General features: G+C 43.2%; 1 protein-coding gene across 1 annotated transcript in view; it reads right to left on the bottom strand.

Annotated features, from left to right (window-relative positions):
• Nucleotides 1-1,859: 1,859 nt before the first annotated feature.
• The window catches only part of keap1b (kelch-like ECH-associated protein 1b), a 32,001-nt gene continuing 18,012 nt past the window's right edge, over nucleotides 1,860-15,848 (bottom strand). The window contains exons 3-6 of the mRNA XM_078407683.1: nucleotides 11,251-11,936; nucleotides 8,252-8,457; nucleotides 7,155-7,331; nucleotides 1,860-2,835 (exon numbers count right to left, since the gene is read on the bottom strand). Of these exons, the coding sequence (XP_078263809.1) occupies nucleotides 2,687-2,835; nucleotides 7,155-7,331; nucleotides 8,252-8,457; nucleotides 11,251-11,936 (1,218 nt within the window). The 3' untranslated portion in view covers nucleotides 1,860-2,686. The remainder of the gene's footprint in view (nucleotides 2,836-7,154; nucleotides 7,332-8,251; nucleotides 8,458-11,250; nucleotides 11,937-15,848) is intronic.

Below are 15,848 nucleotides of genomic sequence, written 5' to 3' on the forward strand. Positions count from 1 at the left end.
TCCCCCTCCACTGCCCCCCACCCCCAACCCCCCCCCCGCGTTCACCCACCCCATCCCCTCTCAACATCAATGGGACTCACCCTACCAATCCGTGGACCCGTTGGTGGCGAAAGCGACTCACCTGTGCCGCATGCGTGCAGCGCTGATCGGCGGCGAGGCGAATGGCGCCCCACTTCCCACATGTGACCCGGACCAATCGGGCGTCGAGCGTACTTTGTTTAAAACTTTTTTTTCTTATGCAAGCTAATTCTTTTTTGAATGAGAAAACTTTAAACAAATGGATTATTTTACGGCTTTTTTAAAGTCTATTCTGTGAAACAAACAGGGTCTTCTAACAGCATTTTTTTTTAAATGAAAAGGTTATTCTTTTCAGGTTTTTTAAAACGTTTTTTTTAGATTTCAGGAAATGCCCACAACCCCTCCTTTGGCTCTTGAGCCCCCTTTTGGACCCCGGGCCCAGGTATGATGTACTCCCTGCACCCCCCTCTCAGTGGCCCTGCTTCCATCAGTGTGACACCAATGTTAATTGCCATTCATCTGTCCAATGCTATACATCGATGAGCTAAATCATCATGACTACTGACAGGCGAAGTGAATAACATTGATTATCTTGTTACAGTGGCACCTGTCAAGGGGTGGGATATATTAGGCAGCAAGTGAACAGTCAGTTCTTGAAGTTGATGCGTTGGATGCAGGAGAAATGGGCAGGAGTAAATACCTGAGCGACTTTGACAAGGGCCAAATTGTGATGGCCAGACGACTGGGTCAGAGCATCTCTGAAACGGCAAGGCTTGTGGGGTGCTCCCGGTCAGCAGTGGTACCTACCGACAGTGGTCCGAGGAGGGACAAACCACAAACCGGCGACAGGGTGTTGGGCGCCAAAGGCTCATCGATGCACGAGGGCGACGAAGGCTATCCCGTCTGGACCGAACCGACAGAATGGCACAAGTCACAGATAATTTTAATGGTGGTCATGGGAGGAATGTGTCACATTACACAGTGCATCACACCCTGCTGTGTAGCCGTAGACCGGTCAGAGTGCCCATGATGGCCCCTGTCCACTGTCAAAAGCAGTCATAATGTTTTGGCTCATCAGTGCTTGTTACCCAGATCCAGCTCATTAACTGAACTTCACCTGTAGATCTGCAAGGCAACGTCAGAAAGGGTCTACCTTTGTTCTTCCGCAGCCTGCTGAACAGATGGTAAATTCCACAGTACACTTCGTAGATTCTCGTCTCTCTCTCTCTCTCTGCAAGACATGCTTCACTTTATTAATGCACATTTGACAGGATAATGATTGGGGGATAAAGAGAATGAAATGTTTTCTCTAACAGCCGCCCACTAATCTGGCAGGGTAACTCAAATCTAGCGTGTACAACAGATGTTTGCAAGATGAAATGTGCCAATACCATGGGTTTCTGGTGTATTCACCATAAATATGGGGCTCACGTTGTCGACCTCCCCGTGGTGAGCCTCGTCAACTGACCTCAGTCAGGCGAACGACAACAAACAAGAGACAGCAGAAGCAGCTTTATTACTTCTGCTGCCTTAAACGCAAGAAGACCATAAATATATTTTTAACGAGCTAACTCATAATCTGCACATTTGCTGAAATACAACAGCTTGCGCTTGCATGGAGTTGTACTCTTGAACCATTTATGAGACACTAGACCAAGTGGACCCGTTGGACCTAAACCTCTCCTGCATTGGTGCAGCACCCTCTCGATCAGCATTGGTTAAAAGCCAACAAGAAACGCAAGCTATCGAAAAAATCTGCACAGATGTGACTCTGGTCACACTCTGCGAAATAAAGGAGACTACTACATTACAGTCTATTTATTAAATACAATGTTTATTAAAGTGAACACATTTTATTAAAAATACTGTCTTAGAAATTAAGTCAATGATGTTCATTTTGTTAGAATGGATTCAATTACTTTTTTTTGGATGTTTTTACCCAAGTACTAGTGCAAAATAAAGTGGTATGTATGGCACGAGGAAACAGCCGCAGTTAAATGACACCTCCCCTTCTCAACACAGCACAGGAGAACCAGATGTAATGGGCAGAGAGAAGATCTTTTCAATGGATGTTTGCTCCAGTGCCCATCCCCCTGCTCCAACTCCCTGCAGTTGATGTAATCCGACCTGGATTCTGCACTTCCACACGGAGCAGTCAGACTTCTGCTCTAATTTGCTGCCATATGCCGGTCGATTACGGTCATTTAGTGCATGCTGTTCAAGAAGCGGGTAATTGCAAATATCAAAGTTAATTAATTTAAGTAATTAGCATATTGTTACAAGATGCCATCCTCATTAGAACATGGAAATTGTCTTTGGGAATAGGTGATAAACACGGTAGGTTTCAGATTGGTGCGCAAGGCAAGGCCTGTAACACAACCACCCACCTGTGAATATCTAACAAGTATACATTAAAATCGCTAATCGCTTTGGTTGTGGGGTGCAGAGATCTTTTATGTTCCTTTTCGGTTATTAAATGTCAAATTGTGGGATTTTATATAAATTTTTCTTCTGATTTTTACAGAAAAAACAAGTGCAAAAAGCCCTCCATATTTGAAAACGGTATTTGCACCAAAGTGCTGGTAAAGTCTTTTAAAAAAGATGATCACTGCAGAAAGTCCAAGAGAATTGTTAAGATTGAGGTTGACCCACAGATGAGGAACGTCAGTCAGCACCAGGTCAAGTTGCACGGCTCGATAGTGACAGCAACACCAACACCACTCCTCCCTGAGGTCATTTGTGTCACTTCTGTCCATTGCCCAGTGTCTGGTTCGAAGCACTCCACGCTACTGAGAAAATCCTGTCCATCGTAGCCACCTATGCACAAATATAAAGTTAAAGCATACACAGATTACACAAGTCCACTTACACTCAATATTCCTGCAATTTGTTTTTATCCCGAAGACTAAGATGCTCGCATTTATTTCAAGTGGGCTACAATACAAAAACAGGGATGTCTTGCTGAGGCTCTACAAGGCGCTGGTCAGGCCGCATTTGGAATATTGTGAGCAATTTTGGCCACCATATCCGAGGAAGGATGTGCTGGCTCTGGAGAGGGTCCAGAGGCGGTTTACAAGAATGAGTAGGTTAACCTATGATGAGCGTTTGTCAGCACTGGGCCTGTACTCGCTGGAGTTTAGAAGAATGAGAGGGGGAGGGGACCTCATTGAAACACACAGAACAGTGAAAGGCTTGGTTAGAGTGGATGTGGAGAGGATGTTTCCACTAGTGGGAGAGTCTAGTTCTGGAGGTCATAGCCTCAGAATTAAAGGACGTTCTTTTAAGATGAGGAGACATTTCTTTAATCAGAGGGTGGTGAATCTGTGGAATTCTTTGCCACAGAAGGCTGTAGAGGCCAAGTCAGTGGATATTTTTAAGGCAGAGATGGATAGATTTTTGATTAGTACAGGGTTCAGAGGTTATGGGGAGAAGGCAGGAGAATGGGGTTAGGAGGGAGAGATAGATCAGCCACGATTAAATGGTGGAACAGACTTGATGGGCCGAATGGCCTAATTCTGCTCCCATCACTTATGATCTTATTCCCTCCTCTCGCAGTGTGTTGTGTGTGCAAAATGGCGCGCTATTGAATCAGAATACGTAATTTTTGTTTTGACAGAATGAATTAAATTACGTATTTTGAACATCTTTGTCCAAGTACAGTGGAAAAATAAGCAAAGATCATGGATCAATGCTGAATTCCTGAAACTTCCAAACACAGAATCAAGACAGTCACTCCAGTCAGTGTGGAGGAAGGTTGGTTGGATTGTTGGAAGCACCTTCTCATTGGTGAAATGGTAAACCACGATTCTTTTCTTGCTCAAGGTGAATGGAATTGATCCCAAGTTGTAGGAATGGAGAGCAGGGAGGTTATTCCGGCTCTTTCATTTATTTTTATTCTTTAGCCATTTCAAAATATTCTAGCAATGTGCACAATTCAAAAGGGATTTGGCTGCCACAACCACTGCACCCCAGAAAGAACAGAAAGTATATCTTCTTTATTTCAGGAAAAAAAATCCCAATGTTGGGGGAGTCCAGAACCAGGGGACACAGTCTAAGAATAAAGGGGAGGCCATTTCAAACTGAGATGAGAAAAACCTTTTTCACCCAGAGAGTTGTGAATTTGTGGAATTCTCTGCCACAGAAGGCAGTGGAGGCCAATTTACTGGATGAATTTAAAAGAGAGTTAGATCGAGCTCTAGGGGCTAGTGGAATCAAGGGATATGGGGAGAAGGCAGGGACGGATTACTGATTGTGGATGATCAGCCATGATCACAATGAATGGTGGTGCTGGCTCGAAGGGCCAAATGGCCTCCTCCTGCACCTATTTTCTATGTTTCTATGTTTTATCCCTCTGCATTTCATGAACCATGTGCCGTTAAAACAAAGATGTGAACGAAACTTCAGATTTCAGCGAGATGACTTGTCGAGGACAATTTTTTAAGGGTTTTGACTGGAAAGCAAATTGGAAGGGTTAATTATCTTTCAGCTTAAACCAGCGTTTCCCAACTGGGGTTCCCAGGAACCCTAGGGTTCCGTGAGAGGTCGCTAGGGGCTCCGAGAGAAATAGTGAAAAAATTAAGCGAATCATATGTAAATGCATTTTTGAGTCATTTTTGAGTTTAATAATAAATATGAATTAAAAAAATTTAAATATGTTTATTTTTGTTAGTTTATGAAGTTTGTGTTTATGTATGTTTTTGTTAGTTTATGAAAAGTTTGCGTTTGCCTTATGAACTTTAAGTTTATGAAAGAGATTTATAAAGATATATAATAATTTTTATGTAGGGGATCCCCGAGACTTGAAAATTATTTCAAGGTTTCCGCAAGGGTAAAAGGGTTGAGAAACGCTGGCTTAAACAGTCAACCTCAACTGCATGAAACAGGGCGTAGTTCCATTACATGGGGGAGCTCAGACAGGATTAGAACATAGAAGAGCAGAGGGCAGAATGGGCATTTAGGCCCAGAATGTTTGTGCCAAATGTGATGCACAAGTTAAATTGAACTCATCTGCCTCATCTGAGCCCATCGCTCTATTCCCTGCACTTCCTTGTGCCTTTCTAAAAGTCTCTTACACGCCACTATAGTATCTGCCTCCACCACTACCCCGATAGTGGGTTCCAGGTACCTACCACTACTCACTGCGCAAAAACCTTGCCCTGCACATCTCCACTAAACATTCCCCCTCTCCCCTTATTGCTCTGCCTTCAAGTATTGGACATTTCCACCCTGGGGATAAACCTTCTGACTGTCTACCCTATCTATGCCTCTCACAACATGATACACTTCTATCAAGTCTCACCTCTGCCTCTGACATTGCAGAGAAAGCAGTCCAAGTCTATCGAACCTCTCCCTGGAGCTGAAAATGTCAAATCCAGACAACATTCTGGTAAACACAAAATGCTGTAGTAACTCAGCGGGTCAGGCAGCATCTCTGGAGAGAAGCAATGGGTGACTTTTCGGGTCGAGACCCTTCTTCAAACTGAATTATATCAGTCTGAAGAAGGGTCTCGACCCAAAACGTCACCCATTCCTTCTATCCAGAGATGCTGCCTGACCCGCTAAGTTACTCCAGCATTTTGCGTCTACCTTCGATTTAAACCAGCATCTGCAGTTTTTTTTCCTAAACATTCTGGTAAACCTCCTCTGCACCCTGTCTAAAGCTTCCACATCTTTCCTGTCATGGGGTGACCAGAACTTCACACGGTACTCCAAATGCAGCCTAAACAAAGTCCTATAGAGCTACATCACATTGTCCTGATTCTCATATTCAATGTCCCTAGCAATCAAGACAAGCATCCCATACACCTTCTTTACCACCCGATCTACTTGTGCTGCCACCTCCAGTGTGCTGTGAACTTGGACTCCAAGATCACTCTGAATATCAATGCTGTTAAGAGTCCTGCCATTAACTGTATACTTTCCCCTTACATTCACCTTTGTGTTCTTAAAATGTTAAAGAGCCTTGGGATTTTTCTCATCATTCCCACCAGTGACATTTGTGGCAATGTCTACCGTAAGACTGATGAAGGATGAAGGACCTGGGGATCAGCGGACAAGCCCTACGCCAGGCCATCAAGGAAACATCACTGGTGGCCAGTGGCTCTGGCTGAAGAGGAAAGACCCCATTTGGTCTCCCAAATAAGCTGGCTAGGCAGATGCAGAGGGGGGTGGTTCTGGGAAGCCAGAATGCACAGCTGTGCCTACTGGAGACGTCGTGGGTCCAATCAGCAAAACGTCGATGAAAGTAGGTGCCCACTTGATAACCCCAATGACGTGTCTGCCCAGCCTTTCTCAACATCAGAGGAGCAAAGGTGAGTGCATAAGCCTCCCATCACCACCGGGAGCAAGTTGGCATTTGGCACTGGATTTTTAACATCACGTCCTGTGTATTTGGAAACATCTTGCCCACTTTCCTTCTTAGATCTTGCCTAATGACATTATAATCTGCCTTTCCCCAATTAATTACCTTCCCCCAAAAAGGTCTAAAATTCAGACCTGTCCCTATTCAAAACAATCTTAAAACTCATGGAGCTGTGAACACCATTTCCAAAATAAATCTTCCACCGTGCCACCAGTAATCTGACCAGGCTTGTTTTCCAATACAAGGTCCAGTGTGGTCCCTCCTCGAGTCGGACTCTCCATAAACTGTTTAAGGAAAGCTTGGATACACTGAACAAATTCTGCTCCATCTAATCCTCTAAGTCCCAGTCAATATTGGGGAGTTAAAGTCTAACAACCCTGTGGTTCTTGCACCCTTCCTTAATCTATCCACATAGCTGGCTATTGGGTGGTCTATAATATAATCCCATTAGAGCAATTGCTCCTTTCATATTTTTGAGCTCAACCAACAATGACTCAGTTGACGTACCTCCCCTCCAGTGTGTCCTCTCTGAGCAGTACCGTGACATTCTCCACGATTAGTTAAGCAACTCCTCCACCCCTTTTACCTCCCTCTCTCTCACGTCTGAAACATCGAAACCCTGGCACGTTGAACTGCCGGTCGTGCCCCTCCCGCAAACAAGCTTCCGTAATGGCCGCAACATCACAATTCCCGGCACTGATCCAGGTTCATCAGCTCTATCCATGCATTGAAAACAAAACCGTGGGAACAAAGCGGTACAATGTTTGAAACTTACCCAGCACGTAGATTTTGCCCTGATAAACAGTCACTCCGAGAGCACTACGCTTATGCTTCATTGGCACTAAACATGTCCAATTGTCCAGCTCAACATCGTATAGCTCCACACTGTTCAGTTGATTTACGCCATCATATCCTCCAATTGCGTAGACAGAGTTTTTTAGTGCACAGAAACCTAAACACAAACATACAAAATTCTTTACCTTGACCCAGTTTATATTTTTATCCACTCCCCGTTTTCGTTCTTTTAGTGTCATAGTTGGAAATTGTGACTGCATTACACCCTACGCCAGGCCATCAAGGAAACATCAGGGGTGGCAGAGCGGAGTAGCCAGTGGCTCTGGCTGAAGAGGAAAGACCCTATTTGGTCTCCCAAATAAGCCGGCCAGACAGATGCAGAGGGGGGTGGTTCTGGGACGCCAGAATACACCGCTGAGCCTACTGGAGACGTCGTGGGCCCAATCAGCGAATCATCGATGAAAGTAGGCGCCCACTTAATAACTCCAATGACGTGTCTGCCCAGCTTGTCCCAGATAACCACCTGCTAATTTGGATACCATTCCAGTACCATTCTGTGTGAAAAACCTATTCCTCAGATCTCCTTTCAATTTCTTCCCTCTCACTGTAAACTAGAGCCCTCTTGTTCTAGACTTCCTTGCCCTGGGAAAAAGATTCTGACCATCTATCCTCTCAGTGCCTGATTGTATAATCCTCCGAATGTTGTCCCACAGCCTTCTGTGTCCAAGTGGGAACAAAACTATACTCTCCTTGTAACCATGACCCTCCACTCCAGGCAACATCCTGGTGAACATTTTCTGCTGTCCCTTTTGCAATCAAAAGCTCCCCTGAAACGTGGCGACCAGATGGTACACAACATTCAGCATGCAGTCCAAAGTTTTGATTGCAACATAACATCCCAACTCACACTCAGAGCCTCAGCCTACGAAGCCAAAAAGCCCCCCGAAATGCCCTTTTCACCACTCTATCCATCTGTGTCGGCAATTTCAGCGAGTGTGGATGTACGGCCAAGGTCCCTCTGTGTATCAACGCTCCCAAGGACCCGCACAACTTGACGAATCTTCTCCATTAGCTCACCTGCTCCGCTTCTCACAGTGCTCATTGATGCAATGGTGGTCCACCTATTATCTTCAGGATGATAGCATTCGGCTGAATTGAGACGATTGGTTCCATCAAAACCACCAAATGCATACAGTAGGCGATTTACGATTGCAACACCAACACCAATTCTACTGATCGACATGGAAGCCACAAACTCCCACTGGTCCTTTTCTGGATCATACCTGCAAATACAAACACCATTGTTCACAATGTACTCGAAACACGGAACCCCTCAGAAGCAAAGCTTGACACGTCTTTACAAGAAGGACATAAAGTGCTGTAGAAACACAGCGGGTCAGACAGCATCCCTGGAAAACATGGACAGGTGACGTTTCGGGTTGGGATCTGGTATCTTTGCCCAGTTTTACATCTAACAGTTTCCAATTTTTGGAAAAAGTTGATTCACCATAGTTAAAGCAAAGTCAGAGGCTTTGGAGTTATACCAAGATAAGGATTGGAACAATGAAAAGAATTCAGAAATATTTTGAACTCAATTATAATTAGACATTTCAAACCTTTCACGTTACAATCCCGAACTAAATTCTCTGATCTGCTACGCAAGAGGAAGAATGGGTAGTACTGCATCTTTGTGTATTAAAGAAAACAAATACTGGTTTTCTTATTATATAACGGTACTTCAAAATTACCAAATTGTGACCCTGCAGGTCACTTTTACCAAATGAAGACAATTAAGCTACTGGAACAGTTTCCAAATGAGCATTAAGTATTTATCAACAAAACAAGTTGAAATATGTATGGTTTCCATCTTTTCCTCTATTTCGGAGTGCAGAACTAGGTAATGTGCTATGTTACGATGTAGTGGTGCATGAATGCTCACTTGCTCACTGTTGTCTAGACAATAGACAATAGGTGCAGGAGTAGGCCATTCAGCCCTTCGAGCCAGCACCGCCATTCAATGCGATCATGGCTGATCACTCTCAATCAGTACCCCGTTCCTGCCTTCTCCCCATACCCCCTAACTCCGCTATCCTTAAGAGCTCTATCCAGCTCTCTCTTGAAAGCATCCAACGAACTGGCCTCCACTGCCTTCTGAGGCAGAGAATTCCACACCTTCACCACCCTCTGACTGAAAAAGTTCTTCCTCATCTCCGTTCTAAATGGCCTACCCCTTATTCTTAAACTGTGGCCCCTTGTTCTGGACTCCCCCAACATTGGGAACATGTTTTCTGCCTCTAATGTGTCCAATCCCCTAATTATCTTATATGTTTCAATAAGATCCCCCCTCATCCTTCTAAATTCCAGTGTATACAAGCCCAATCGCTCCAGCCTTTCAACATACGACCGTCCCGCCATTCCGGGAATTAACCTAGTGAACCTACGCTGCACGCCCTCCATAGCAAGAATATCCTTCCTCAAATTTGGAGACCAAAACTGCACACAGTACTCCAGGTGCGGTCTCACCAGGGCCCGGTACAACTGTAGAAGGACCTCTTTGCTCCTATACTCAACTCCTCTTGTTACGAAGGCCAACATTCCATTGGCTTTCTTCACTGCCTGCTGTACCTGCATGCTTCCTTTCATTGACTGATGCACTAGGACACCCAGATCTCGTTGAACTCCCCCTCCTCCTAACTTGACACCATTCAGATAATAATCTGCCTTTCTATTCTTGCTTCCAAAGTGAATAACCTCACACTTATCTACATTAAACTGCATCTGCCATGTATCCGCCCACTCACACAACCTGTCCAAGTCACCCTGCAGCCTTATTGCATCTTCCTCACAATTCACACTACCCCCCAACTTAGTATCATCTGCAAATTTGCTAATGGTACTTTTAATCCCTTCGTCTAAGTCATTAATGTATATCGTAAATAGCTGGGGTCCCAGCACCGAACCTTGCGGTACCCCACTGGTCACTGCCTGCCATTCCGAAAGGGACCCATTTATCCCCACTCTTTGCTTTCTGTCTGTCAACCAATTTTCTATCCATGTCAGTACCCTACCCCCAATACCATGTGCCCTAATTTTGCCCACTAATCTCCTATGTGGGACCTTGTCGAGGTACACCACATCCACTGACTCTCCCTTGTCAATTTTCCTAGTTACATCCTCAAAAAATTCCAGTAGATTTGTCAAGCATGATTTCCCCTTCGTAAATCCATGCTGACTCAGAATGATCCCGTTACTGCTATCCAAATGCTCAGCAATTTCGTCTTTTATAATTGACTCCAGCATCTTCCCCACCACTGATGTCAGACTAACTGGTCTATAATTACCCGTTTTCTCTCTCCCTCCTTTCTTAAAAAGTGGGATAACATTTGCTATCCTCCAATCCACAGGAACTGATCCTGAATCTATAGAACATTGAAAAATGATCTCCAATGCTTCCACTATTTCTAGAGCCACCTCCTTAAGTACTCTGGGATGCAGACCATCAGGCCCTGGGGATTTATCAGCCTTCAGTCCCATCAGTCTACCCAAAACCATTTCCTGCCTAATGTGGATTTCCTTCAGTTCCTCCATCACCCTAGGTTCTCCGGCCCCTAGAACATTTGGGAGATTGTGTGTATCTTCCTCAGTGAAGACAGATCCAAAGTAACGGTTTAACTCGTCTGCCATTTCTTTGTTCCCCATAATAAATTCCCCTGCTTCTGTCTTCAAGGGACCCACATTTGCCTTGACTATTTTTTTCCTCTTCACGTACCTAAAAAAACTTTTGCTATCCTCCTTTATATTATTGGCTAGTTTACCCTCGTACCTCATCTTTTCTCCCCGTATTGCCTTTTTAGTTAACTTTTGTTGCTCTTTAAAAGAGTCCCAATCCTCTGTCTTCCCACTCTTCTTTGCTATGTTATACTTCCTCTCCTTAATTTTTATGCTGAGGTAAGCAGCAAGGACGCAAGACTTTGCAATAAGATTCAGATGTCTCAGGTGTAGGAGTGCGCGAGTGGGGAGAGCGGAAAAGGATGTAGAAAAATAATTAAATACATCTCATGAAATGTAGCTCAAACCTTTCCACAGAATTGTGATGGATGCAGCCTTCAGACCCACCAACGGCATAGATCAGGCCATCTATTACTCCTCCTCCAACTCTGTTCCTGGGAACATTCATTGGCGAGCAGGGGGACCACTGGTTGGTCATAGGATTGTAACAATCCAAAGCATCCGAGTCGGTGTTGCCATCTGGCGAGTTGTTTCTACCTCCCACTGCATATAGAAGCCCATGCACCGTGCAGGCAGCCAAACCACTCCGCGGCATTGGCATGTCCGTCAACCGGATCCAGCAGTTCTCCAGAGGATTGTAGGCTTCCAGAAAATTCAGCGACTGTCGGTAATAGCCTCCTGCGGTGTACATCAACTGAGGAACGTTTGGAGACCGGCAGGGACATGCCTTGGTCGGTTTGTGCAGTGTCAGCTCCTTGAAGACTTCCACCAGGTAATCTTTGCACTTGGAGTCCATTTGGAGTATTTCGCACTTCTGCAGTTGTGTTTTCAGGAAGTTTGGGGTGAGAGAGTGGCACCTCACTGCATTTAGTAATGCATGTACGTACGGATGCCTGTTCTCTGGATCGTATTTCACCCATTCTATGCAAGCATGGTACACTTCAGATTCACAACGCACGTTCAATTCATCGCGGCTGATCAGGCTGACCAATTGGCACTGAGTGAGGTTGAAGAACTCCTCTTGTTTTGCTACCTGTCAGAAAGATGCAGTAGAATTTTGTTACCACATTGGAAGATAGTGAAGCATTGCTCTTGCAAAATATTATCCCTACTTAACGTTATTTGATTAGTCTTTTCATCAAATACTTATCTTTAAAAACATTAAAAGAATGTGGTAAAGTTATGAAACAAACTTCTAGTAATTGCAGGAAGAGTTTTCAACACATTTATATACAAATTATTCTCAGAAATAATACACCTTCACACTCCCGTCTTAATTAGCACTTTAACAAAATGACTGGTATCTCTCCCCTTACTGCTGAGTGTTTGGAATGGGCGATGGAAGAGGATACTTCACATTCAAGAGAGAGCTAGATAGAGCTCGTAAGGATAACGGAGTCAAGGGGTATGGGGAGAAGGCAGGAACGGGGTACTGATTGAGAATGATCAGCCATGATCACAATGAATGGTGGTGCTGGCTTGAAGGGTCGAATGGCCTACTCCTGCACCTATTGTCTATTAAAGATCCAATTTAGTGCCAATACTTTCTGTTCCTTCTCCCCTCTCTCTTTCAAAAAACTCTCTCCACATTTAAATGAAAAGTCTGACACATCTGGTGCTTTAGTGTCAGGTTCTCAGCATTAAAAGCTTGCAGAACCTTCTTGTAGCATTCACATCTACTAGATCTATTGAGCCTTTGTACAACTGCCCAGTTCAGAAAAAAATCCTCTGTCCCTCCAGGTTTACTCGTGGAATTTTACATTCCTCAAAATACCATTGAAACTGAGGAGGTGTCATAGTAAATCGCTTCAATACAAAATTAATTGGGAAAGGTAAAGAAAGCTTTGACATGATCCTACAGCTTAGGAACTGGGATTTAAATCCAGCCTTAGCTTCACGGGGTTACAAAGATGTTCAGTAAACGAGTCCCATCTACTCCAACCAATTCCAGGTGTAAATATAGCAATCACAAGCCTCACTCCAAAGTTTACTTTTTTTCAATTAAAAAAAAATGGAAATATAGGAATTCTCTTTTGATGCAGATACCTGTTGCTGTGCTACAAGCTACCCAAGTATTCGATTACCACTGTAAACATTGGACAAAAACAGTTTCATCAACCAATATCCTCTCAACATGAACATCCATCTTCTCTAAAACTACTCGCAAAAAATAAGTCTAGACGTTTCTATTAAAATCGTCTTTGCAAATTGCGACATCTTCTTTGGTGCCATCTCTTCCTGTTTATTCCCCCCCCCCCCTTTTCCTCTTTAGTTTAATGGGTCCATGTGTTATTGATAAAGGGAAGCAAGTCTGGGACTTTTGCACACACGTCGTCAAAACAAAGTGCAGATGTTCAGAATTTATTGCAGTCTGGAGCTCACTAATAGGTTTAGAATGCAAAGGTGTCAGCTTGCTTCTCTACAGGAAGCAACAGCGGGAAAGTGATGTCTTGCTAACGATCCTCGACATTTATGGTGGGGCAGAAAATGAAAAAACAATTCTCAGATGCTACACATCAACTTCATCACGGATTGCTTCCTTTTCTGCTGCCCCACAAAGGGCAAGCCATTCTAAAAAAATATTTTCCATCTTAAATTTGTTTTATTTTCTTTAAAAAGTGAGAAATGTACTTGATTTTTTAATAGCTTTAAATCTCAGAGCAATTAAATGCTCATCATAACTTTGAACCCTGGATAGACATAAAAAGCTGGAGTAACTCAGCGGGACAGGCAGCATCTCCGGAAAGAAGAAATGGGAGACGTTTAGGGTCAAGACCCTGGCGCAGTTTTTTGGAAGCGTTTTGGGGAATCGAGGTTCCACAGTGCAATGTAAATGATAACTTTGCTGCTTAAGTTGTGCCAAAGAAATCCAGCTTCTTGAGAATAACATGATAGGCGTCACAATAAAAGGATGAACAGGCTTAGCATGGCCAGGGGTGGTGATTCCAAAGTCTATGCATGATCCATTGGAGTCTTCCTATCCTATTCCCCATATCAACTCCCACTCTCCACGTCTAACCCCACATTATTTTTTAATTAAATGATAGCTCCTTTGTATTATTGAACCTTCCTACTCTAGCCTAATGAGTTGTTCTTATTTTCTTCCCCAGTTCACGGATGCAATTTAAAACTTTGATTCAAGTCCAGAATTAGTAGTAGCTGGCACAGAGGGCAGACAGCATCAGATATTTGACAGTTTTATAGCGGAAATAGAAACGAACCTAACCTAAGAGGCATGATGAGGCCATTGGGAATACCTGCATAGATGTACCCAAAAGTTTAAAAACAATAAAATTGAAGCATTGTTGCTCAAGGCAAATCGAATGAGATTGTTTGCAAAATATTCAATTATTTCTCATTATGCAAACTTTTATGAAACTGTTTTAGTCAGATGCTCATGAAGTAACATTATTAAAATGAATTATCAGATCAGATCTTGTTTTTTGTGCTGTTGATTTGTTATTTATAGCTATTCCTACCTGTTTGTATTTTGTTGGGCAAGGCAAATTAGGAAAAGGTGCAGGAAATAATTTATTTTGCCAAAGATGCATTTAATCTGCCACTCCAGACACTTGATAGATGTGCCAAAACAGAGATACATTTGTCTTCGCCTATAATGTATGGACATATAAATGACATGCTACTCTTTTTATGCCAAATCTGAGAAGATATGCATAGATGTGTAGGAAGGAACTGCAGATGCTGGTTTACACCAAAGATAGATACAAAATGCTGCAGTAACTCAGCAGGACTGGCAGCATCTCTGGAGAGAAGGAATGGGTGACGTTTCGGGTCCAGACATGTATATATCTGGCAAGGTCAACATCCCTAATTTGAGAAGAAGGTGGAAATAACCAAATGGCTTGACATGCCATTTCAGGAAAGAGTGTTGAAAAAGTGAACAATATTACCGTTGGTAATCCCACATAAAGGCCAAATAAGATTATGGACATCAGATTATTTCCCCCTAAAATATGCAACCTCAGCATCACAATAATTCAGTAGTTTCAAGCTTATCATTACTTTTAAAAAAATCATTAACAAATTTGAATATCACATTTATCACAGAGAAGTTAGAAGCAAGTTGCTTTATAGAATGACTACAATGCGTCTGGTGTCAGGTAAAGAGTTCAAGGATTTAGATCCAATAACGATGAAGAAACTGAAGATATTTGCAAACGGATAACTTGTAGTTAATTGTTGGTATTCCCATGAACTTGCTACTTTTAATTCTTATCCTTCTGAGGTGGCATAAGGCACTGATTTGAGAAGTGCCTTCAAAATAGTGTGGGCAAGTCACAGTGCCCAGGTATGAAAATCACCCTGGCAGAACCCTTGTTAATGACCCACCCTGCTGCATCCAGAATGATATTGAGCTTTCAGCACTAGAAGAGTTTCAGTCACCCAGGCAAGTGAAGAGTATTCTAACAGTCTTAACTTGTCCCTCCAGTAATAAATGCAATGCCATCATTCCTAACTAACCTGCCAAAATTACAAAATGGTCATGTGACATAATTCAGACTTCAGAAGGACTGGGATTTTTTTTTAAAACTCAGCTTCTCTGTCCCTGATGACCCAAACATGTACAAGGGGTCATCCATACGTCCTCAGTACTCAGGATGTTTCTTTACCAGATGTCAGTGGCTAATTATTCATGAGTGCAATCGGGAGGCATTAATAAATGTTGGAAATTTAATCATCAGGCTTGATTTTTGCACTAACCACCCCAAAGCCCAAACACATACCTTATTGAGATATGTAGATGTGGACCATTTGAAAGTTTCAAAACCAGTCAATTCAATTCAGGCAAGGGTACCAAAGTATTTAAGTAAGGGTGGTTAAATGGAACCCAGGTTCTGCCATAACACAATAGTTGTATTCCTAAGAAACCTCATGCTATAGAAAATATTGTTATAAAAATAATGGTTCCAGTGGGGAAAAGGTT

This window comes from Rhinoraja longicauda, chromosome 11 (genome assembly GCF_053455715.1).
Source record: "Rhinoraja longicauda isolate Sanriku21f chromosome 11, sRhiLon1.1, whole genome shotgun sequence".
Lineage (NCBI taxonomy): Eukaryota > Metazoa > Chordata > Chondrichthyes > Rajiformes > Arhynchobatidae > Rhinoraja > Rhinoraja longicauda.